Source organism: Heterocephalus glaber, unplaced genomic scaffold, assembly GCF_053883595.1.
Source record: "Heterocephalus glaber isolate CG9 unplaced genomic scaffold, H.glaber_assembly_v1.0 deba00001504, whole genome shotgun sequence".
In the NCBI taxonomy this organism is placed as follows: Eukaryota; Metazoa; Chordata; class Mammalia; order Rodentia; family Bathyergidae; genus Heterocephalus; species Heterocephalus glaber.
In genome coordinates, this window is record NW_028258324.1 from 49,864,011 (window position 1) to 49,887,482 (window position 23,472).

Consider the following 23,472-nt stretch of genomic DNA (forward strand, 5'->3'; position numbering starts at 1 on the left):
TCCACTGACTGTCACCGGGAAAACTGGCAAGTGTGAGGCCCAACAATGGGTTTCTGATCAGTTAGCTGGAAGTGAAGACAATGCCTTCAAAGGGCCCACTTGGATCCTGGGTGAGAGGTCTGGTGGATCAGTGATAAGCCTGATCCTTAATTATGACTCCACAACTGTTGGAGAATTTATTTTAACATTTGCTAACATGATGAAGAAAATTCTATTCATTATTGTTCAGACAGCTGTTCAGACTTCCCAATAACAGGGAGTGATCAGGCTCAACTTCTAAACAAGAGCAAGTGGGGATTTATAGCCACAGGGCAGGCCTGGGGGATGGAGGGAGGTTACTGGATCAAAATTACTAAGAGGAGCCATGGAGGAGAATTTTCGCTAAACTGACCTAAGAGGATTCTTACTGAGGGCACATATCATACATATCAAGGGAGAGGGGATTCTCTCTGCAGTATTCTTACTGAAACTGAGCTATTCAGGTCTGGCAAGTGGTAGTAGAAGAAGGAGCAGGGACAGATCCAGGCCTGACCACCAGAGGACGTAGAGCAGCCTGAGTAAAATTTGGTCAAGAAGAGAGTCTTTGTCAGTTTAACCAGTATTAGTGGGGGTAAATTTGTCTCATCAGGATTGAGACAGAGTTTTTTTTTTTTTTGCAGTACCAGGAATCAAACTCAGGACCTTGTGCTTGCCAGGAAGGCATGGCATCGTTGAACTACATTCTTGGCCCTTCACCAGGATTGAATACCACCTATTTTTATATCTTTTTTGAAACAGAAATTGAAAAAATGATACCCAGGTCCTCTCTGTCTCCGTCTCTGCCTCTCTCTCTCTCTCTCTCTCTCCCTCTTTCATTATTAAAGATAGTAAACTTTTTTGTATTGGCTTAACTGGCTATGTAGAAAAAGTATATATTTTAGTAATTTTTAAAGTTTCTTTACATAAAATATTAAGGCAAAAACCTTCTAGACTGTAAGTGCTTGGGAGCACAGCAATCCTTTGCAACATTCACATTAACTGATGTGCCCATTTTAAGTTTATGAAATTTTAAGTTCTGTGCAAAAGCCCAACTTTTCACATAGCCAAAATGTTGGAAACTATCCTGTGACTTTTTTATATTAAAATTTACCACAACACAAACACACACAACACATCTACTTGTACATTTGAATGAAATAATGAAATGAAGTTATGAACAACTCACTAAAGTAGACAGCAATGGGCACTTTTAAATTAAGATAGAAAGCATTGCTCTAAAAGGCATCCTTAATAACTTTTCTGATGTCAAATTATGGGGTTGTATTAACCTGTTGTTTAATGGTTAAAGTTAAATAGTATTATGAAGACAACGTAACTGAGAATGGACATTGGAAAAGGAAATTGCTGTGCAATTAAAACTTAATGGTCAGTAGACAAATTTAATATTTAAAGGTAACTTTTAGAAACATTGTTAATCTGTCCAGCAGATTAACAGTTTTTGTAGTATTTGTATATACCTTCATTAAGAAAAAAATGTTTTCTCATTTAACAAATAGGAGGAATTGTTAGGGCCTCAATCAACATATTTTATTTAGCACAAGCAAAACTTTTAAGGGATATAAAGGAAATTAGATTTTGTTCTTGGCCTTTTTAGGAAAGTAAGACATACACTGATGTAAATAATTCAAGAAAAGTTCACCCTATGTCCTAAAACCATAAGAGTCTTCACTGAAAATAAACACCGATGCAAAAACTGAAAAGTATATGGAAGCGAAGAAAGGCAGTATAACTGGGGTCTGAATTAGTGTGAAATTCAAACTCTTACTGAGAAAGTGGAATTCAGCTAGTTCTTAGTGAATGGAGATAACTTATAGATTCAGAGAGAAAGGAGAGAATACTCAATTCATGGATGGTGAAATAGGACAAACTCTGCCCAAGAAATTAGCTTTGTTGGAGAAATAGAGAATTACAAGTGTAAATGTTTTGAAAATGGGAAAGGGTCATGGAGATGGAGGGATGGGGTATGAAGAGGAGGGGAAGGGGAAGTAAAAAGAATTAAGATGCATCACGTACATGTACCAACTCTCCAAAATGAATGTAATCTTTCTTTCTTTTTTTTTTTTTCCGGTAGTGGGGATTGAACTCAGGTCCTTGCGCTTGCGCAGCAGGAGGCGAAACCACTGAGCTAAATCCCCAGCCCCTATGTAATCATTCTTTACTGAACACAAGTACTAAAAAAATTTTAAAAATTATAAAAAAGAAATAAGGTTCTACAGCAATTTCTTAAGCAAGAAAAAAAACTGTGTTTAGGTGTACTAACTTGAGTTGAGATCTCTTAGGGTTGAAATCTGAAAGAGGCAGATGTGACTGGTGACTATGAAGCATGGAATCAAAGGATATATGAAAAAATAACACCAGGCACTAAAACCAATGAATAATCCAAATGGCCAGCTGGGACAACCATACCAAAAGTAAAAGGTAGTGATGTTAAGGAAAGTAGATGGAAAAGAACAGGTTTAGATCGACACATGATAGAAGCTGGAGAGTTCTCCAAAATGCTTATATAATCATAATATATAATCATTTAGAGACATGCTTATGGATTCAACTATGGTTAGAGATGGAGCTTTTAGGGATACTCTGCAGATTCCAACACAGAATTTGAATACTAGATTGAGACCAGATTATTAAGAACTATAAATTTTATACTGAGGACAGTCATGAAACTTACTCTGGAAATGATCTATGAAAGTGTGGGCTGAATTAACTGATGAAATAAGAAATTTCAAAAATCTACTTAGGTATTAATGTATTTTAAAATAAGCAATGCCAAAGATATCACCCAGAAAATTAGAGACTGGGAAAGAAAAACACATGAGGTATTGAGAAAGAAAGATGGTTCAGGTTTCATAATTTTTTCTTAAGTGAATTCAAGAAAGATAAATGTGTCAAGGACAATATTGAGGCCTCAAGAACCAGGTGAGGAGTAGAGTCTTCTAGGGATGCTAATAAAGGGGAGAAAGTGTGAAGATTAAATTGTTTTCAAGTAGCAAGTTTTGGAAGTTTAAAGGTAAAGTAATTTATTGAAATTAATCAATGAAGAATGTGTGGCCAACTAAATTACTTAAGGTTTGCTATTTTATAAAGTTAAAAATTCTGTATCTATTAACATCTGTCCACTCATAATTATGATAGGCTTCATATTGCCTTTTATATATGTATTTTTTGAAAGCTAATGACAATAGTTTGTATATGAGTCTACATGAATTAGTGAAACTTGACCGTAATGGTCCTGACCTGATTTCTTGGGGACAGATGTTATTTCACTTCTGTGTAATATTCTTGGAGTTAACTACTAGAATGGAAATGATTTTCTTGATACCAAAGTTCACTCACCACTGAAATTTCTTCAGATTACAAGCTAGTTGTGATGGACCCCAAGTCTGAAACTTTTATAGAGTGACACTAGGAAAGGATATAGCAAGGCAGGTGCCAAGGACGTAGCAACTAGGAGGAAAGCCAATATCATGAGACTTGAGAACAGTGCTTCTTAAACTTTAATGTGCATATGAATCACTTGGGGGATTTTGTTGAAATGCAGACTGATTCAGTTCTGTGGAGAGGCCCAACGTTCTGCATTTCTGACACTCTCCCAGAAGATGCTGAAGTTGCCGATTCCTGGACCATATTTTGAGTAGCAAGCACTCAAAATCAAATGAGAACACTTTTTCAAAAAAACTTCTTGTGCTACACTCTTTCAATTTGCCTTTTTGGATTTACCCTCCACTTATTGCTCCTGGAAGTATGTTCAAGCAGCTGAACTTTACAGACCATAGGACTGGGATTCTTTGGTTTGTTTTCCTGATGGTTTTTGGTCATTACAGAAAGAGTAACAACTGGAAGTGAAAGGAGGGATGTGATTGAAATCTAGATTTGTACCTTCATTTTTTCTATAACAGCACATATGTTCTGGAAAATCATGACAGTGTGCAAAAATCATGTAATTAATGCCACAGGCCATGGGAAAATGCTAACATGAGCACAGTATTCAAAAAGTTGTCACACACACACACTTAGATGGGACCCTAATAGAAGCTGTAGCACAGTACTATACATGTAAATGGTAAAGAAGTATGTTATGTGCATCAACCAATCTGCCAAAATGAAACTCATTAATCTGTACTAATGAAAATGTGGGGGGAAAATATGCATAAAATTACAACAGATGTGGTACTTCACCTTGTAAGTTACCTAAAATATACTTACAGTCATTGGAAAGATTGTTGGTTGTGAGTTAGTGTATTATAAAGTGTTAGAAAGAAGGGTATCTGAAATCAGAAAGAAAGTTGTAACAGCAAGTGTGAGCAAATGTGGCTCATAACACACACAGTGCACTGAGGTAACTGGTAGGTGTTTGGGTACATAAATATCTGTGTCCTGTCTATTCCTACCCTGTGGATTTCACCTATACAGTTTTCTCTGTTTGCATATTTGTCACAGATGCAATTGTGTATAAGCAAGGGTCAAATTTGATGATTCTCACATTATTCCATATCATTCACATTGCTACAAATTTGCATTTTTGAAAGTAAGAGTTTTGCTTCAGGTTGCTGCGGATTGTCCCCATTTCTCTCTTAGAGATGTGGCTTTTGTAGATCTAGTGCCTTATAGATTCAAAATTACTTCTAATTACCACCATTTACTCTGTACCTTTCGACCCAGGGTGGTAACAGCTTCCTATTTTTAACTTGGTAATTTTCAAGACTCACTATTGTTTAATTTAACCTTGCCTGCATCTGTGGAAATAGTCCCTTTAATGCATACCTATTACTTACCTATCCTTTTTAAGTTTTTCTTGTGGATCCTTCCTGTCCTGGGCAATGTTCATATGTGATTAACAATGCGATGCGGTCAAGTAGGAAGACAATGTGATTTATCCATATAGATTTAGTTATTACTGGTGTGTACTATTAGGTGGGTTATTAAGCTGGTTTTATAGGTAGGAAGTATCCATATCCTTTATAAGGAAAGTTAGATCAAGTCATTCTTTTCCTCAAAACCTTACAATAGCTCCCTTTTAAAGAAAAGCAAATGTCCTTTCAAGTCATCACATAGCCTAGTTTCCCACTACATCTATGAATTCATTGCTCTCCAGTATAAGTGCTCCACTTTGCCTCCTTTTTTTCTAGCAACATGGCTTCCTTGTGGTTCTGGAACATTACAGCTAGGCCTCTGTCCTCTACATTGGCTTTTGTCTTTGCCTAGAACTTTCTCACGAAGATATTTGCAACATCTCCTATGCAAATATTTATTTAAATATTACTCTTTCAAGACTTATTTTGATCTCCCATTTAGAACTACAACCTTTTGCCCTAAACTCATAATTCCTTTTAAAGTGCTCTGTTTTTATCTTTCAGCAACACTGCTATGTTTTAACACTATATTGTTCTATATTATTTACTTACACATTTTTAAATTTCCTGTTGTTTATTTACTCTAACTAGAATATAAAGTTTTTGAGAACTGGTGATTTTTGTATATTTTTAAAGTAAATATACCCTGAATTCATGAATGAACTAATATCTGAAGATGCAACTGTTGATGCCACATGTGTTTTGAGTTTTCTTTTCAATAATGTTAACCGCTATTTGTAAGTCTCTTAATTGAAGGCTGTTTTCAGGGTTGAAAGTATAATCTGTAACCAAGAACAAATTTTCTACACATGAAGTTACCTGATTCTTCTGATTGAGTCAGATAACTCATTCATTGACTAAAATGTTAAGTGATAAAATTCAAATTAAAATATATTTATCATATTGATACAAAACTTCAATGAAAAGGGAAGGCATCAAACTACCACAAGCTCTTGGAAGAAGAAAATACTTGACTGGTATTGGAAGAAGTCCAATACCTGACTCCCATTGGAATCTTACATTATCATCCTTGAAGGCAATCATTCCACCAGTCATAGCCTGGAAATATCTCAGACTCTGTTCTATATTTTATTAGATTTTAAAATATTTTTTGAATGAGAAAGTGTGTGTCTTCTTGTCCAAGAGCTCCAGTCTGGCACGATGGCAATAAGACACCACAATTTGTTTCTATTAGAATCAAGACTGCCTATTGTGCCTATTCATGTGTGTAATGATCTGAAACCCAACAGTTTTCTCTTGCAGTCTAACAAGCCCCATCCAGACCCAATTTGAGCCAGAATGTAGCTAGAATCTTGTCTACTCTTCAAGATTCATTTATATTTTGCTGTAGAAGATTGTGCTTTATGTCTTGTAATCATCACGAGCATCATAAATTCCTCAATGATTTAAGGCAGATTGTGAGAAAATCCCTTCTAATAAGACAAATAGATTACATCTCATATTTGCGAAGTTCAAAGATTGTTCCCTTTTTTCTCCCAACATTCTTAGCTTTAGCTAGGATAGATGAATTCACCAAGGGCTGAAGTTTTTAATACATCTACACCTAGGAAAAAACTGATGGTTGTTTAAGAGCTTCCAAAAGATCTCTTTACTTTCTATTTGAGAATAATTTTTGTTGAGCTCTCGGGATTAGGTTAAAAGTAATTTATATTAAGTTGAAATCTCTGAGTTGGCCCTAGGACTAGGCTATCATTTTGATTATGAAACATCTGATTAAATATAAAATATTTAGATTAGGGAATATATTTCACTCTACTTAATCAAATGGCTCAAAATAAAGAGGAAAGTAAAACTTTAATTCATATATTTAAAAGAGTTTTTGTGAATGGCAATTAACTAAATCTTTATAGAACTTCTTATTAGTAGTGCAGTAATGATATTTACATCATAATGATTTCCATTCAATCAGTTTTCCATCCATTCAATGTTTGTTCAGCATTGATCATGTGAAAAGTATTACATAAATGTAACAAAGAAGAACAGTGTTCTATAATTTTTTCCCTGTTTGTACTGTAAAGGGTGAGTTGTTCCCAAACTAGTAAATGATGGATGGGGGAGGCAACTAAATTACAGTTTTTGGTTCCTTTTAATGCAAATCTTCTTTATATGAAAGATGTAAAAATTAGATGCAAATCTCTGGTTGCTCATCATATATTCATTTGTGTCTCACCTCCTAGAACTGACACTTGAAGAGGAAGAATCTTACAGTTATGTATTCCTGAAGTGCTAGCTGAATGTTAGGTAAGGAATGGAAGGTGAATAAATGTTTTGAGTGATGTAAAATAATTCATGGAATCATGAGGATGTTTAGTGACTTAAGCTGATGGAACATCTGCAAAATTGAATTTCTGTTCATGCTGTTATTTAGCTGTTCTTTACACACCATCTTAAATTGAAAAACCTTTACTATAATCATATAAATACCAAGTACAAACTGAATTATAAATATTATAATCAAGTTTTTCCAAAATTTTGATATGGAAACATGTCGAAGCAGGATTTTTTTTTCAGGGATTATGTTTTTTCTCATTAGAAAAGTCAAATGGCCAGGAAAGAGAGGTAGGCAAAATGTGGCTCAATATAGAAGAAAAATACAAAAATATGAATACAGTGTTACAAATCCAGTGACAATATTTTTAGACATTTACATTGAAAAGGAACAGAACAGGCATTGTATAGTTTGACCAGATAGAGGATATGTATAAAAGAAACATGGAATGGAATAATTTATATCTTCACAGCAGCTAGCTTACAGTGGGGCTGACAGACAGGAAGGTGTACTTCTCAGGAGAAGGCATTGATGGTGCCTGCATTAGTGCAGATCAACAGAGTCTCACTTTCTCAGCCAATTTTCTTGTGTAGAAACAGAAAGCATACAGCAATTCAAGCAACATCTGTTGAAATGTTTTTAATGTGCCAAGGTAGAAGAGAATTTTCAGTTTGAGAAACAAGGTTTAAAAAAGAAATAAAGGAGAAAATGTGACACAGAATTAGGAAAGAAAATATTTATGCAAAGAAATCTTCACAAGAAATACTGTAAATTCCTGCCTGAAAGTCTGATAGATGCTTGATGGCATAAATAGATAAGAGATTCTGGATTTTATCTTTTCATACAGAAACAATTAAATGCAACCATAATTTGATACACTTGGTCTTTAGGAAAGACATAATTTTTTTGTCTCACACATTCCTACTGCTAAGCTAATTTATGGTGAAACAATGACATTACAAAAAAGGAGGGTAACAGCCCATCTGTCTATAAAATGAGAAAGATCCCATATAATGTGGTGATCATAGGGAGTGGAGAAAGCTGACCTAAGTGATGACTTCCCATTTCAAAAAATCAAGGAGGATTAGCATCAAATACAAAGTCTCATTCTAGAAAAATAAGAGTACAGAACATCAGTGATACAATCATAAGAAGCAAGCCAAGTGACAGAATTTCTGGGCCAAGCTAATTATAAATAGATGTAGCAGTGTAGGAAATTAATCAATTTGTGATCAACGCTGAATAAGGTTATTATCAAGCAACAATTTCTTAGCTTCTTGTCTAAGTCTAAGTTGGTTAGGACGAACTCATAATTAGCTGCCTGTGCCTTCCATTTGTGTACTAATCAGCTATTGTTCTTTTAAACTGTCCAGTACTGTTGTTGACTAAGTTTGATTCTATAGGTGGGAGGGAGGTCAGTGCAGAGAACTAGGTTGGCTAGGAAAGTTGAGCAACTTACAAAAGTAGTTACCTGAATATCTGAAAATTAAAACTGGAAAGTTAATGAGTTTTTTTTTTTTTTTTCGGGCCTTTGGAATCACTCTCCCTTGTGAATAACCCAATGCATTCATGATGGGTCCTTAAAGAACACCAGCTACTAAATAGTTGTACTCTCTGTGGCTTGAAACTTGTTGTATTTGTTACAGATTCCAGATATAGTAGTTAGATTAATTCTGTGTTTCAAATAAAATGATTTCTAGGAAAAATACTTTTAAAACATTTTCATGAAGAAAGAAAAACAATTTTAAAAAACCTGTTAAGATATATAAAGAAATAGAAATTAGTAGTCAAAGCTTTATTTCACATGTTACTGTCCATACAGAAGTTAAGTAACATGATAAGGTAAATAAAATCTGTACCCTGAAAGCACTGTCTTTCACATGCATTTGGATTATTCACAAAAATCACAAAATTAAACCAAATAAAGTTACAAAATACAAATAGAATAGTTTATGTGATAAAAATAAAGAAGTTACAGAGTCAATCATACACACTCACACACATTTTTCCTGTTCCCAGCAGTCCATAGACCTGAAGACTAGATGGTATGAAAAGAATATCCTATTAACTCTTTAAAATTCACACATCAAAAGAGAAAAATAATACAAACCTCTCCTTAGTTTCTAAAATGGTATTGGGTAATATTTGATATTTAAAATAAGAATTGTTGCATATCTCTACAATATAATAAAATATTAATAGAAAAAACTCCACATTATAATGAAATAGTATTAAGTGGATATTTCCAAAATAAATTAGTATTAAAATAGATAGAATTTTCAGAGTTGTGATAAAACAAGCATCATGTTTTAGCACTCTCTGTAAGAACAAGATATGGGTATCTTTCATTATTATTATTTAGCATTGTAATGGAAAGTAACCAATCCAACTAGACAAGAGAATAAAGCAGCAGGTATAAAAGTACAGTATAAAAATGAGTCATTATTAACAGGTGATGTGAGTGTTTACCTAGAACTCATAAAATAAACAATTGGAAAGCTATTGCAAGTAGCTTCGCCTCTCCCCCCTCCCCAAGTGCGCAGCTCAGGATGCACCCCGCTCACTCTGAGATCCGGGCTCCTGCTAAGCTAGCGTGGCCGCCTCTCCCTTCAGCCAGTATCATAATTATCTATCGGGACCTCATCAGCCAAGATGAGATGTCCTCCGACATTTACAAGATCCAGGAGAGATCGCGGGGGGGTTGTGCCTGGAGGTGGACGGCAAGATGGTCAGTAGAAAAGAGGGTAACATTGATGACTTGCTCATTGGTGGAAATGCCTCCGCTGAAGGCCTGGAGGGCGAAGGTACCGGAAACACAGTAGTCACTGGGGTTGATATTGTCATGAACCACCACTTGCAGGAAACCAGCTTCACAAAAGAGGCCTACAAGAAGTACATCAAAGATTATATGAAATTAATCAAAGGCAAACTTGAAGAACAAAGACTACAAAGAGTAAAACCTTTTATGATAGGGGCTGCAGAACAAATCAAGAACATCCTTGCTAATTTCAAAAACTATCAGTTCTTTATTGGTGCAAACATGAATGCAGATGGCATGGTTGCTCTCCTGGACTACCGTGAGGATGATGTGACCCCATTTATGATTTTCTTTAAGGATGGTTTAGAAATGGAAAAATGTTAATGGATTGGCGGTTACCTTGGATCTATCACTTGTCATAACTGGCTGCTTCTTGTCATCCACACAACACCAGGATTTTAGACAAATGAGACTGATGTCATCTTGAACGCTTCGTTTATTTTGACCGTCATTTATTTGGAGTGGAGGCATTGCTTTTTAGGGGGAAAAAAAATGTCATGTAGGTTGTCTAAAAATAAAGTGCATTTAAATTCAAAAGAAAAAAAAGAAAGCTATTTCAAGTAAAAGACAAGTAGATGGCTATGTAAAAATTTAATATTCTGAAATCAATAAAATTCAATTGTAGCACTAAAAACCATTGGAAAATCTAATTGAAAATCTCACAAGAGAAATGCAATGATTATGTGTTTAGGTTTAAATTAATAAAAATAATTTTATACAATATACCATTATATACATATGTACACTGACAGAACTCTGAGGGATACCAAAAAGAGATTTATATTGGGTTCTTAGAAAAATTAAATATTACTACCACTTTAAAGGAGAATTGCCACTTCTATTAAGTTGGCTTACAGATGTAATAAAATATCACTAAAAATAGTAGCAAATTTTTTACAAACTGAGTGAGTTGATTCTAAAATTCATAATTCAGCAAAGAGAAGCATGATAATTCCAACACAGAAAAGTACTAAAAGGGCGGGACATGTAAGATTAGTATAAATAAACATTTCAATTGCCTTAGAATTAAATAATAAGGTACTTATTCATGAATAGAAACTGAAACAGAGAAACTGAACAGAATAGAGAATACAGTAGCAATCTAAACATTTTTGTGAAATTTAGTACCCAGTGAAATCACTTTAAACTAATGATGAAAACAAATAATAAATAAATAAATGGCATTTATTTGATTATATAAGAAAAATACTTTGAATTTAAACTTCATTTGTACAACCACATAAAATTTCTGTAAGTGAATACTTTATAGATCATAAAAGAATAGTTAGCAGGATAAGAATAAGACAGAAGAGGATTGTTAAAACTTATCTTGGAGTGAAAAAGTTCTCATTAATTATGACTCAAACAGAACAATAAAGAAAAATATTTTTATAATTTCACAATATAACTTCAGTGTAACAAAAATAACCTGCAAAATGCAAACAGCAAACTAAAATAGGTGGGAAATATTTTCAACTTAAATCTCAAAAAGACATATTCCCTAATGCATAAAAAGTTCTTGTAAATCAGTAATATATCCATAAAAATAGGTAAAAGTTATGCACAATATTTTTTAAAGTATAAATTTTTTCCTCAATATATAAAAATGGGCTCAATTTCAGCCTTGGTAAACAAAATTTTAAAACTTGCAAATAATCTTTGCGTATTAGATTGGAAATTATAAAAAAAGTTTGTAAGTATTTTGGACAGACTACAGAACAGGAATATTTCTTATATTGCTGGTGTTGGATAGCATTTATTGCATTAAAATGTGCCAATTGACCCATGAATTCCTTTTTTTGCTTTTATACTGAAGATATACGTGCACACATAAGATATGATATAATATATATTTATCATCTAAATTTTAATTAAGAAAACAACATGAATACTATTCACCAATAATTTGGCTAAATTTTTAATATGTCTCTTCGAGGGAATATATAAACTTCAATGCAACTACATAAGAAGATAAGAATCATACAAATACTCATATATATTGATCTCAAAGGTAAGTAATAGAAAGGTAGGTTTCAAACAATGTGACACCATGGGATATTTAATGGACATATGGTGAAAAGGGTCTGGAGATGTATTACACAACAATGTAAATATACTTTAACAAGAGTAAAGTTATACAACAGTAGAAAAGCAATGTGAATGTTATTATGTATAGATTATTATGTTTATATATGTTATAAATACATGTTTACATTTGTATGTGTGAAGACTATGTCTAGAAAGTGTACTGTGAGAAAGGATCTGAGTCATGAATAGTTGAGAGACTAGGATACAGCATTCTCTTTATTGCACACCTTTATGTATTTTTTTGGATTCTATACTGTGCATATATGTGGAAGCACAACAACCAACAAAGGTAGGCCTCACTTTGTGTGGTTCTACTGTATATGAATTCCAGTTACCATGATTTACCTCTCCCCTAAAGCATAATTAAAATTTTAGTTACCATTGTACATTAACAATCAATAATTGCCTAAGGCATAAGTTTTCCTGCTAGCTCTTCAGTCTTCAAATCTCATATGCCTCACGGCATATGAATAACTGCATCAGTTACAAAGTCTGGTCAACGCATAGTTTTATTCAGTTCCCTCAGAGAGCAAAGTATGTAGCTGTGTTGTGCTTTTTCCAATTGATAAGATTACATGACATTTTATAAAAGTGGGTAATGTAAAGAAGGAATTGGTTAACAAAGATGAAGGTACAGCAAAGGAACAAAGATGGAAATGTCGAAATTTTAGAACAATGTAAGTGGAGTTATAGAAGAAATTTCTGATGGTGGAAACATTGATAGTGCTACCATTTGAGAGGTGTCAGACACTCAATAACTTAGTAAGTGTGAATTTAGGGACATAATGGCGAAATGGGTTGTGATGGAGGATGATGCTCTTCTAGGCAAATTGACACTGGCAAAATCACTCTTAGAAATATTTCAAGACATGGAAAGTACAAAGGATGAAACTTTGGAAATTAATCCAAGGTTAGGAAGCAATAAGATAGTTTGCCAAGGCACAAAGTGATGTTTGCTCCATATCATAAATTATACAACAAGAATAAAACAAGCATAATTCAAGCTACTCTGGATAAGGTTTTACAAAGAGAGAATAGTGTTTCTAATGTTTTTAATGTACTCTTTGCTGAATGCATGTTAGTTTTACAATTTTTAATTTCTTAATACATTTAAAAATAACAGGAACAAGACAGTTCTTAATGATTTGACAATTTTTTTTTTTTTTGAGACAGCAATTTACTCTATAGTCCAGGCTGGCCTCGAACTGTGTATGTAGCTCAGGCTGGCTCCAAACACACTATCCTGCCTCAGCCTCCTGCTTGCTGAGATTTCAGGCTGTTGTCACCATGTCCGACTATTGACAAAAGAAAACTTTAAAAGCCAAAGTCAACTGTAATTTTTCTGATCAATTGTTAAGTTTTCTTCAGGTCTCAGCTTGCATGATCATTGCTATGAGGTTGCACTATACAACATTTTAAAGAAACTTCCATATTTTTTAATTCAAGAGCAGATTTCTATAAATTATATAAAATCAGCTTTGTTTTTGCTGTTATATGAGAAAATTAATTAAAATTAACACCAGAAATTAAAATTGATTTTATTCAAAAATGTAAGACTTTTGTGGGTAAAATAATGAGTGTTTAAAAGTATTTGGTGTCTCTGTTTTAAAATCAGACCCACTAATCAACATATCTTATGACTGGTTATTGACTCAAACCTTTTATACTCAAATATTACTGGTAGTTTTCACTCTGTCTGCCTTCCATTCTTTATTTTGTCCTCAGAACAATTTCTTTCTCTTCAACCTTTATCTCTCCATGCAATATCTCAAGATAATTTCCTGGATAGCTGGTTTAGTGCCTTCCACTTACCAGTTATTAATATTCTTTTCCACTTCAGGCTTTTTCACCTCATCTCTCCACTAACTTCTGGGCCCATCCAATAATTGACTAAATGAAAACCATACTGATTTGATCACTGTGTCAGTCCATTCTCCATTACAACAATAGAATACCTGAGGAACACGAACTATGACGAAAAAGACTTTGATTCAAGGATAAGGCTCCAGCTCAGGCTGTGCTATGGTGAGGACCTCATGGCCCATGGCTTCACAATGGTGGGGCACAATGGGAACAATAATTCATGTGGTAGGGCAGAAGCTAGAGAGAGGGTGAGTGAGGCCTGGCTCAAACTTTTATAACAAATCCCTCAGGAGAACTAACCTGAGTCCCAGGAGAAAACCCTTAATCCTTTTCAGGGACATCCCCCCAGTTAACTACAGGACTTCCCACTGGGCTGCTCCTTTTTACCAGTCCCACCATCTCTTAATGCCACTACCTTCCATCACACAAACCTTGGGCAATACATTCAAACTATATCCAAACCACAGCAGCTACCTCAACAGTACAAAATAGCTGGCTTAGAAAAGATTGGTAGGTTTAATTTTTTATCTCTCCCAAAAGCCTGAGGTGGTAAGTGGTTTATGGGGATAGTGCTGTCTTTTCCATGTGGTTAATCAGCTGGTCAAGGTTGTCTTAAATTTTTCTTTTGCTCATCCTTGGGAAATGTCCCTGTGATTATGACTGAAGTAAGCTCACAGCCCGCCACATGCCCACATTCCAGTTCACAAACAAGGAAATTGGGAACTGACAAATGAGCAAGCGACTTTCTGCTCTTACCATGACCCAGATGTTCTGCACATCACCCATACACACTCCCTATTGCCAGAGATAGCTGTGAGAGACTCTGGATGGCCACTGTGGTGCGAGGGTTTTTAATACATGAAGAGAGAAGAAGAACATTGAAATTTAGTGATAATAGTGAGTTCCTGCTACCATATACATAATTCTCAATATTCTCTAAATTTCCAGGTTAGGCCTGGTCTTCCCAACTCTGACTTCTCAGCCCTTGTCAATGACTCATTGCTTTTTTTGTCTATGATGAGTGTGACATTTGCTATTATCATAATGATTTAGGAATTTAAGAGAAGCTTATACATGATATATTATTAATTACCTTATAGATATTATTTCTGTGCCATTTGTATTAATTGCTACTTGCTGAGTTGAAATTAACCAATAGTCAATGGTCTTATTATCTGAATGAGTAAGTTTACTGGAAGGATATTTAGCTGTATCGAAAATCATAGTATTCCTTTTTCTGTTCACGAAACAGCAATGTCTCTTCACCTATCCTTCTTACAAAAAGTTTAAACACCACATTGGAGTTATTTAATCAAAACAGTATGCTCCAGACCAAAGTGTGTTATTGTGAAATCTCTTTCTAAAGTTACATATCTCTAAACAATTGTGTAGTAACTTCTCCAGGTTTTGAAAATGTAAAATTTTTTTCAATAAATGTGGTAGAATGGTAGAAAATGGTGAATTTGCTTGCTATTGAAGGAGTTCTTTTAGCCAATGTGAAAAAAACACTATTAAATAATTCTGCCTGAGTAACTTAGCAAGATCTCATTGTTAAAAATTAAGAAAAAGCATTTTTGATTTGTGAAATAAAAACCAACCACCAGTAGAAATAAGAACTATATTAAACTTTATTGTTATTGTTACAACTCGGGGACAAGCACCACTGCTCTGATGCCTGAGCAGCCTACAGGGATCGTAACTCAGACTCAATAATAAATTAGAGGGACAAAGTTTAATGAAAGAGAGACATGCTATTTGTAAAGAGGAAAAAGAGGAAGAAAGGAGAAGATAGCTACGCAAATAAGAAAGAATCAGGGTAGAGGGGTCTGGAAAGATGGAGGCCCCCTGGGCCCTTTGTTCTCAGCTGTTTTTAATGGGAGAGGTAGTGACTCTTTTCCCTCCACCTGGAACTTGCTATAACTGGGTTGGCTTCCAGGCACCTTACCTAATGTCATATCTTCCAGTGGTCTATGTGCAGCTTTTTTTTGGCGGGGGGCAGTCTGTTTCTTTACTTGTCTTTGACGTACATTTTAAGGCCTTATCTCTGGGATAGGCAGCCAGTGGGCAAGGGGGCACCTTATTTTTGGTGAGCTTAGACTTAGTAAGGAGGTGTGTGGATATCTACTCTACTCTATAATGACCCCAGAGTGGATAATATAGTGACTCTAGAGTGAATACATATGTTTAAGTGCATATGTTAGTGCATAAATGTGAGCACATGCTATTGCCTTAAAGTTAGCCAACCTTTCTGTTTCTCCTATATTTTCTTGGAGATAGTGGCAGCTTATCATTTGTAAACTTGGTTTTTTCTCTTTGTCCTGCCCATCAGCTCTTTTTTCTGTTCTCTTGGTGAAAGTCCTGAGGCCATTTGATGTCTTTCTGTATGTTTTTTCTCTCTCTTTTTTACCCTGTCTTTGACTTGCTTCCCAGGGGAATCTCTCTGTAAAGTTTATTTTTAACACCTTCTAGTGAGGATTAGCTAGAAGACCTAAGGAGGTTCCTATTTTATTGTCTTGTCTATAGACCCCATCCTTACACTACTAATAAGTATAAACAGAAACGCCTAAAATGTAACAATTAGGGCATGGTTGAATAAACAGTACATTACAATTTACCATTGTATTTAAATATTATGCTGCCATATTTTTTAAAAAGATAAAATATATCTTGAATTACAAGTGTAGCAATAAAAATACCATAATTTATAACTTTTAAACTTATGTAAGAAAAAATGATTTAATAAATTTGAGTAATACCATACAAGACAGAAAAGGATTTGTCTTACTCTATTTTCAATTGCTATAATAGAATACCTGAGTCTGGGTAATTTATAAATGAAAAAAGTTTATTTGGCTCAAAATTCTGGAGAATAGGAAGTTCAAAAGTATGGTACAGCATCTTCCTGGCATCTGGTTAGGGCCTGGTGATGCATCAAAACATGGAAAAGCAGAGGGCCAACTGGAGATGCATGAAAGAGAAAAAGTGGAAGGGATAGATTTACTTTGTGACAAAATGCACTTGGGATATCTAAGTCAATTCCATGAGGCAGGCATTAATCCCTCTTACACTTCTCAATTCTGCTGCATGAGTGACAAATTTCCCAACACATGGTTTCTGGAAGACACAGTCAAATAATAATATTTTACTTGTGCCTCTCATGATTCATATTGTCACAATAGGCCTGAAAGTGTTAACTTGTTTCAGCACCAACTTCTAAAGTCCAAAGTTTCATCTGTAAGTCTGTGAAGCCAAGACAAATAATCTACTTTCAAAGTAGGATGAGGGGAAAAGCCTGCATCTGCAGCTCTTACATTCTGCATTCCTACAGGATGAATACCATGTGCATGCTGTCAAACTTTACTACTTGGCCCTTCTGGAGCAGTGGGTCCAGTACCACCTGTGGCTGCTTGACTCACACTTGAAACCATGTGAGGATCAGTGGCCTGCCTGGTGCAGATCTGTAGGGTGAGCCTATGGAAGGTGCCTTTTGCCTGTCCCTCCAGTTCAATCTGTTGTAAATTTTTGGGCCTGTCATTGAAGTGGCAGCCTCAAACATCTCTTCCAGCTCTCAAAGGCTTTCTCCCACACTCCTGATGAATGGTACTCTTCTGTCTGACTTAATCTCTTTAGCAAATTGTTGCTTGGATATATTCTTGCACTCTTTTTTACTCTTTATATGGCCAGGCTATGATTTTTCCAAAATTTTACTTCCCTCTGCTTCCCTTTTAATTAAAATTCTGTCTTTAAATAATCCCTTTTATCTCACTGTAATGCAACTGAAAGTAACCTCGCAACTTCTTGGGTGTTTTATTACCTAAGATATTTATTCCTTTCTCTATATATCCTTGTTAATCACATTTAAGTTCAGTCTTCCACAAAGCCCAAGGGTATGGACAGAGTGCAACCAATTTATTTGTTTTTTTGTAGGAGAATTGGCACTTATTTCAGTATCCAAATATATCTATCTTAGAACCCATCAAAATAGCCTTTATTGCCAATATTTTTACTGGCATTCTGATCATGACTACTTAAGAAATTTCGAAGATCCACACTGCTTATTTTTCTCTTCTGAGCCCTCACCAGAATTACCCTTACCACTCCATTCAGGTGATACAGACTCTTTAAAGAATTCACTTTGAAAGAGTTCCATGCTTTTCTAAGTTCCAAAGTCATTTCCACATTTCTAGGTACAGTATCTGTGTAGCAACTGCCTTGTTTTCTGTGCTGATTTTTCTGTCCTAGTCTATTTCCTGTTACTATAACAAAAAGCATTGACTAGGTGATTTTATAAAGAAAATAAGTTTATTTAGCTCAGTAAATAAGTTTATTTATTTATTTGGAGGCTGAGATATCCAAAAGCACGATACCTGCATCTTGCTGCATTATAATATGGCAGAGGACATTGCAGACAACCAAGTGTGCTACCTCAGTTCTGTTCCTTTTCTTAGAAAGTTAATAATTATTTTGGATATTTCATAATGATAATTACCTCTTTAACATCTCATTCTCAAATTCTGTTGACATATGAATGTGGAGATTATGTTTCCAAGTATGGAGTTTTGAAGAACATTCAAACCATGACAGTATACTGTAAAAAATCAGTTTAATAGCAGAGAATGATAAAGCAGTCTGGAAGAATAATAGTAAAAAAACAATGTTTTTCCTACTTTTACAGAGTCACTCAATATGGCATGAAAAGGCTTCTATTACCAGGTGTGAAGGTTTTTCCACACACATCACGCAATTCTCCAGAAAACACCTACTGGGTGTCCTATAATTCATTGAGATTCTGATACTTATTGAACTACAGTTAGTGTCAGATCACCCATGTTAAGGGCTTGGTCCCGTAACACTGTTTCGATGTTAGATGCCAATAGTAAGTCCCAGGCTGGTGAGCTGTGCCTCTGACTGGCTAGCTGTAAATTGAGGTTCCTCTGATCCCCTCTTTGGGTTTAATTAATTTGCTGGAGAAGCTCACAGAACTCATGGAGATACTTTACTTATGATTACTGGCTTATTAATAAATGACATAATAAAATATATGGATGAGCAGCCAGATGAAAGTGATGCCTAGAGCAAGGCATTTGGGAAGGGATGTTAAACTTCCCTGCCTTCTCTTGATATGGCACTCTCCAGACCCACCTCTGCATGTTCAGCCTTCTGGAACCTTTCCAAACATTCCTCAGGGGGTTTTATGGAGGTTCCATTACACAGGCATGCTTGACTATATCATTGGTCACTGATGATCTACTCAAACTTCAGGCCCTCTCCTCTCCACAGGCTGGGGGTAAGGTTGACAGTCTCAACCCTTTAATCACATGGTTGGTTCCTTCACAACCAGTGCCTATTCTGAGTCTACCCAAGAGCCCCTGGTTATTGGTCATCTCAGTAGCAAATGAATAGTATAGGTTCCAAAAGTTTTGGACACTCTGTGCCAGGAAATAGAGATTATATATATTTTATTATAAATCCCAGTATCAATATAGTTCATTTTATTATGAGACTAAAGAAGAATCATACAGTCATATCAATAAATGCAGAAAAATTAAAAGATTTTATAAAATCCAATACCTTTTTTCATAAGAGAGGAAACAAAAGTCTTTCACTGACATCAGTTCATGGTTCTAAAACTTTAGCATTCATCCAACACTTCTGCAGTTCTTCTTAAAATATGGATTTCGCAGCCCTCTCCCAGTATTTCTGATCTGGTAAATCTGGAAAAAAGTCAAAGGCTCTTCATTTATAACAAGTTCCCTAGAAAAACTTATGCTGCTGGTACAGGGACTATACCTTGAGAATCACTGCAATAGAGAATGGAGATACTATGGGATTCTGATTTTAGAACAGCAATGAAAATGCAAAATATCCAATTTTTAAAATCATTGAATAATCCAAATCAGTCATATCTGAGGACAATATCTAATGTAAAATTGTGATTTGAGTTTTGTAACCTTCCTGACACTTAGTTCTGCTACAGTATATATTACTATAGAAAAACTCCTCCAAAATAATTCTTCCCACATTCAATTGTTTTGTGATCATCACTTCAGTTGTGTAATTGGCACCATGTCCATTATTCTAGTAGGCTTCTAATAAAAATTTTCCAGGTCTTCAGCATGCACTGTTTTCACACAACATGCTTTTTGTTTCTCTTTTTAAAACACATAATGGTTTTTAAATAGAGAGAAAAAGATTCGGCAGTGTAGATTTTTGCTCAGTGAAGTTAATGCTTCATGTTTATTCAGAGAAGAAAATGGCACATAGTAGAAAGAGGGAAATAATTGAACATGCATTTAGCTATGATTTTTCAGGTATTTATGTGGGTAATCATCAGCAAGATTATAAACATGTTAAATGAGGAAGCTTGATCAGTGCATTAATAATCTTTGTTTGAAGTTGAATATAAATAGACTTTATTACATGTTTGTTATTTTACCATGCCTTTCTTACTTTAGATTTGTGGTTTCCAGGGGGAGTATGATATGTATATATATAAGTAGGATAACCAGGAGAAAAAATATGAAATAGTTTTTGTTGGTTTTCTTTGACAATGTATAAGTTGATATTCATATAATTGTTTTGTCCTGAAGATATTCATCATCCATGCACTTGAAAACATATTTCCTAAAACATAAATGAATATTTCCAAGAAAATAGTGGTACTTGTAAATCTGTTACCAAAATTTTCACAAATACAAAAATATGCACATTTATTTTCAATTTAGTATTTTACTTTGATTTTTAAAAATGGTAGGTAACTTTTATATACCAGAGTGGCTGATGAATATCACTTTGCCACTCTATAGAGTTATGTTTCTTTGGTTGTGAGAGATTGGTTGTAGAACCCCCATGATACCAAAATGGGTGAGTGCTCAAATACTTTCGGCAAAAATGGCAGATAACCTGTGCATGTTCTCCCACATACTTTAAATCGTCTCTAGATTACTCATAAAACTTAGTACAATGTAAATATTGTATAGATAGTTGTTATACTATATTATTTAGGAAAAATAACAAGAAAAATGTCAGTACATATTCAATACATATTTAAAAATATTTCAGTAGTAGGTGTTGTTTGAATCCACTGACGTGAAACTTGAGAAAAAGAAAGGCCAGCTGAACTTCGGCTTAGGAAGAGCTGTAGAAAAGGCCCGTGGACGAATACCAGACCAGATCTCAAAATGAGCCTTCCTTTGAAGAAGACTGTTTCTAAAACCCATAAATTCTACAGAATGTGATAAAAAGATGATATTTCTTTCTAATGTACTGTTTTTTGTCAATGCGAATAAACTATGAATTCTCAAATAAAATCTTGGTAATTTAAGAAAAATACAGATTATTCATTGGTAATCCTTTTCACTGCTAGGTGTTGAGTAAAAACTATTTTTAAAGATGTAAGAATTGAGTTTGTTCATGAAGAGAAAAAATACAAGCAGAAGTGAGAAGGATTGAATAATAAAATTTATAATGAAAAGATTTACCTACATAAGCTTTTTTAAAAAATGGATTTTCAAAGTAAAACACCAAAGAAGAAGTTATCTGGCAATTTGTATGTAGAATTAATCATCTCTGTCCTCAAAGGATTTACTTTGATATCTAATGATTAAAGTAAATTAATTGATTTCATGGATTAATGTAAATTTATAATTGTCATTTAGTCTTCATGTACTTGGGTGAAGTTCTTTATCAAAGGGATATTTTAAAAGTAGTTTACATCCATGACTTCAAATTCTTTTTCCTCAATTACCTTTAATGTTCAAATTTCATTTTATCCCTCTTCCATCACTAAGGAAATGCATGCTTTAGTTTTATGTTCTCTTTGTATTTCCACATTTTAGGTGTACTGAAGGGATTTTTTTTTGAGATATCTTTTGAATTTCTGCATCACATCAGTTTCATTCTGACAGATGCAGCCTTTAAAATAACCTGTGTTATGCACTCGAACCTAAAATAAACCATTATTTCAGGGTTAGGTGCGTCATACCTGCAAATAACCTCATTTATCTAGAGAAATGTATGTATTTAATGCTTATTGTATAAATACCAGTGTTTCAACATGCTCTACAATACCATCTGTCACTTCTTTTTGTACAATACATAATTCAATGTATCCCTTATTCTATTTTTTGAGATGGAAAGTTCTTGAATATATCTTCAGATACTGTGACAAGAATCCAGGTATATTATGAAAATTATATCAAATATTATCCAAAGTGAAATTTTAATGCAGGTTGAATGAAGTAGTTTCTCTGTTGCTAAGATATATATTTAAGTAGTCTTATATCATTGGCATCTTTTAGCAACTTGATTTAGAGTATGTTTTAAGCACAGTGTTCTGGAAGTAAGAATGTAAGTGCTGTTTCTATTAGGAGAATGTTGTTATGCCACAGGGAGCTCCTCTGCTAGAGAAGCAGGAAGACAAGGAATGGAAAACAAAGTACTAGCATGTTGTTGGAAAAGTGGTATCATTTTTTCTCATACATACCTGGAAACATTTTTTTCCAGACTAGGGTAAGGTCTTTATTAGATTGATACGAGGATGTAGACCTAGAATATCTATTCCACAAAGGTTTGGTTAACAAACACTTGTTGAGTGAATACTAAGTGCCAGGCACAAAGTTAAGTCAAAGACAGTAAAAGAGATCTGACCCCTTGACCTCGTGTGCTCCTGCCCTAGGGGAAGTCAGGCACATGAAGGTTGGTCCAGAGAACCAGTGTCAGTATCACAACTGTGGAATGCTTGGTGACAATGAAATTGCTGAGAAGTGCCTAACTCACTTGGTGAAAAAAAGGAGGTACCAGGGCAAGCTTTCCAAGAGAAATTGTACTTGCACTTTGTTTTGAAGAATGAGTAGGAATTAACTGTTTAGATTGTTTTTAGATCATTCATCTCCTAGGCAGTTTTAGGAAGAATGAAATAAAAATTCTGAAATTATTCAGTTATGCACAATTCTGTAGGTTGGATCCAAGAAGATTGTTCATGTTTCTTCTTTTTTTCCTTCTAATATACACAAACTTATTTTAATATGTGGCCTATCTGATTTGTTGCTTTATAGTGAAAACTATATGACGTCTGTGTATGTGGGAGAATAGATGGTAGGATTTATGTATTAGATCATCACCTTGGTGCAGCTAAGATTTCCTTTTTAATTACATATCTCTTTTACACTTTTTTATATAAACACAAAATATACACATTTTTAAAATGCTACACAAAAAGGAGGCAATTCTATTGGTTATAGTTTGCATTTGCTTTTAGACATTTCTTCATTATTGTGGCAGACTCATCTCTGCTCTAAATATTCTTAAGTAAAATGAAGGAAATGAATGCATATTTAATTCATGGAATCCCTGCTGGGGAGGAATAACCTTATATTCTAGCTTGAAAGTTTTTCTGTTTTGTAGTTTTGGAGAGAAGATAATCAGTGTTCTAGCACATACATTGTCTTGTCTGATAAAGAGACACATTTTTTGTTGTGCGGGGGATATAACCCAGGGCCTCACACATGCTAGGTAAGTGC

At 34.5% G+C, this 23,472-nt stretch overlaps 1 protein-coding gene across 1 annotated transcript; it reads left to right on the top strand.

The window, feature by feature from the left end:
- Positions 1–9,886: 9,886 nt before the first annotated feature.
- Positions 9,887–10,467, top strand: LOC101704712 (translationally-controlled tumor protein-like). The gene has a single exon (XM_087185971.1). The coding sequence runs from the start codon at positions 9,908–9,910 to the stop codon at positions 10,322–10,324; it is 417 nt and encodes a 138-aa protein (XP_087042097.1). The 5' UTR covers positions 9,887–9,907; the 3' UTR covers positions 10,325–10,467.
- Positions 10,468–23,472: the final 13,005 nt, after the last annotated feature.

What these genes read in the sequence shown, in the direction of transcription:
- LOC101704712 (XM_087185971.1), top strand. Translation starts at nt 9,908, where the DNA reads ATGGTCAGTAGAAAAGAGGGTAACATTGATGACTTGCTCATTGGTGGA.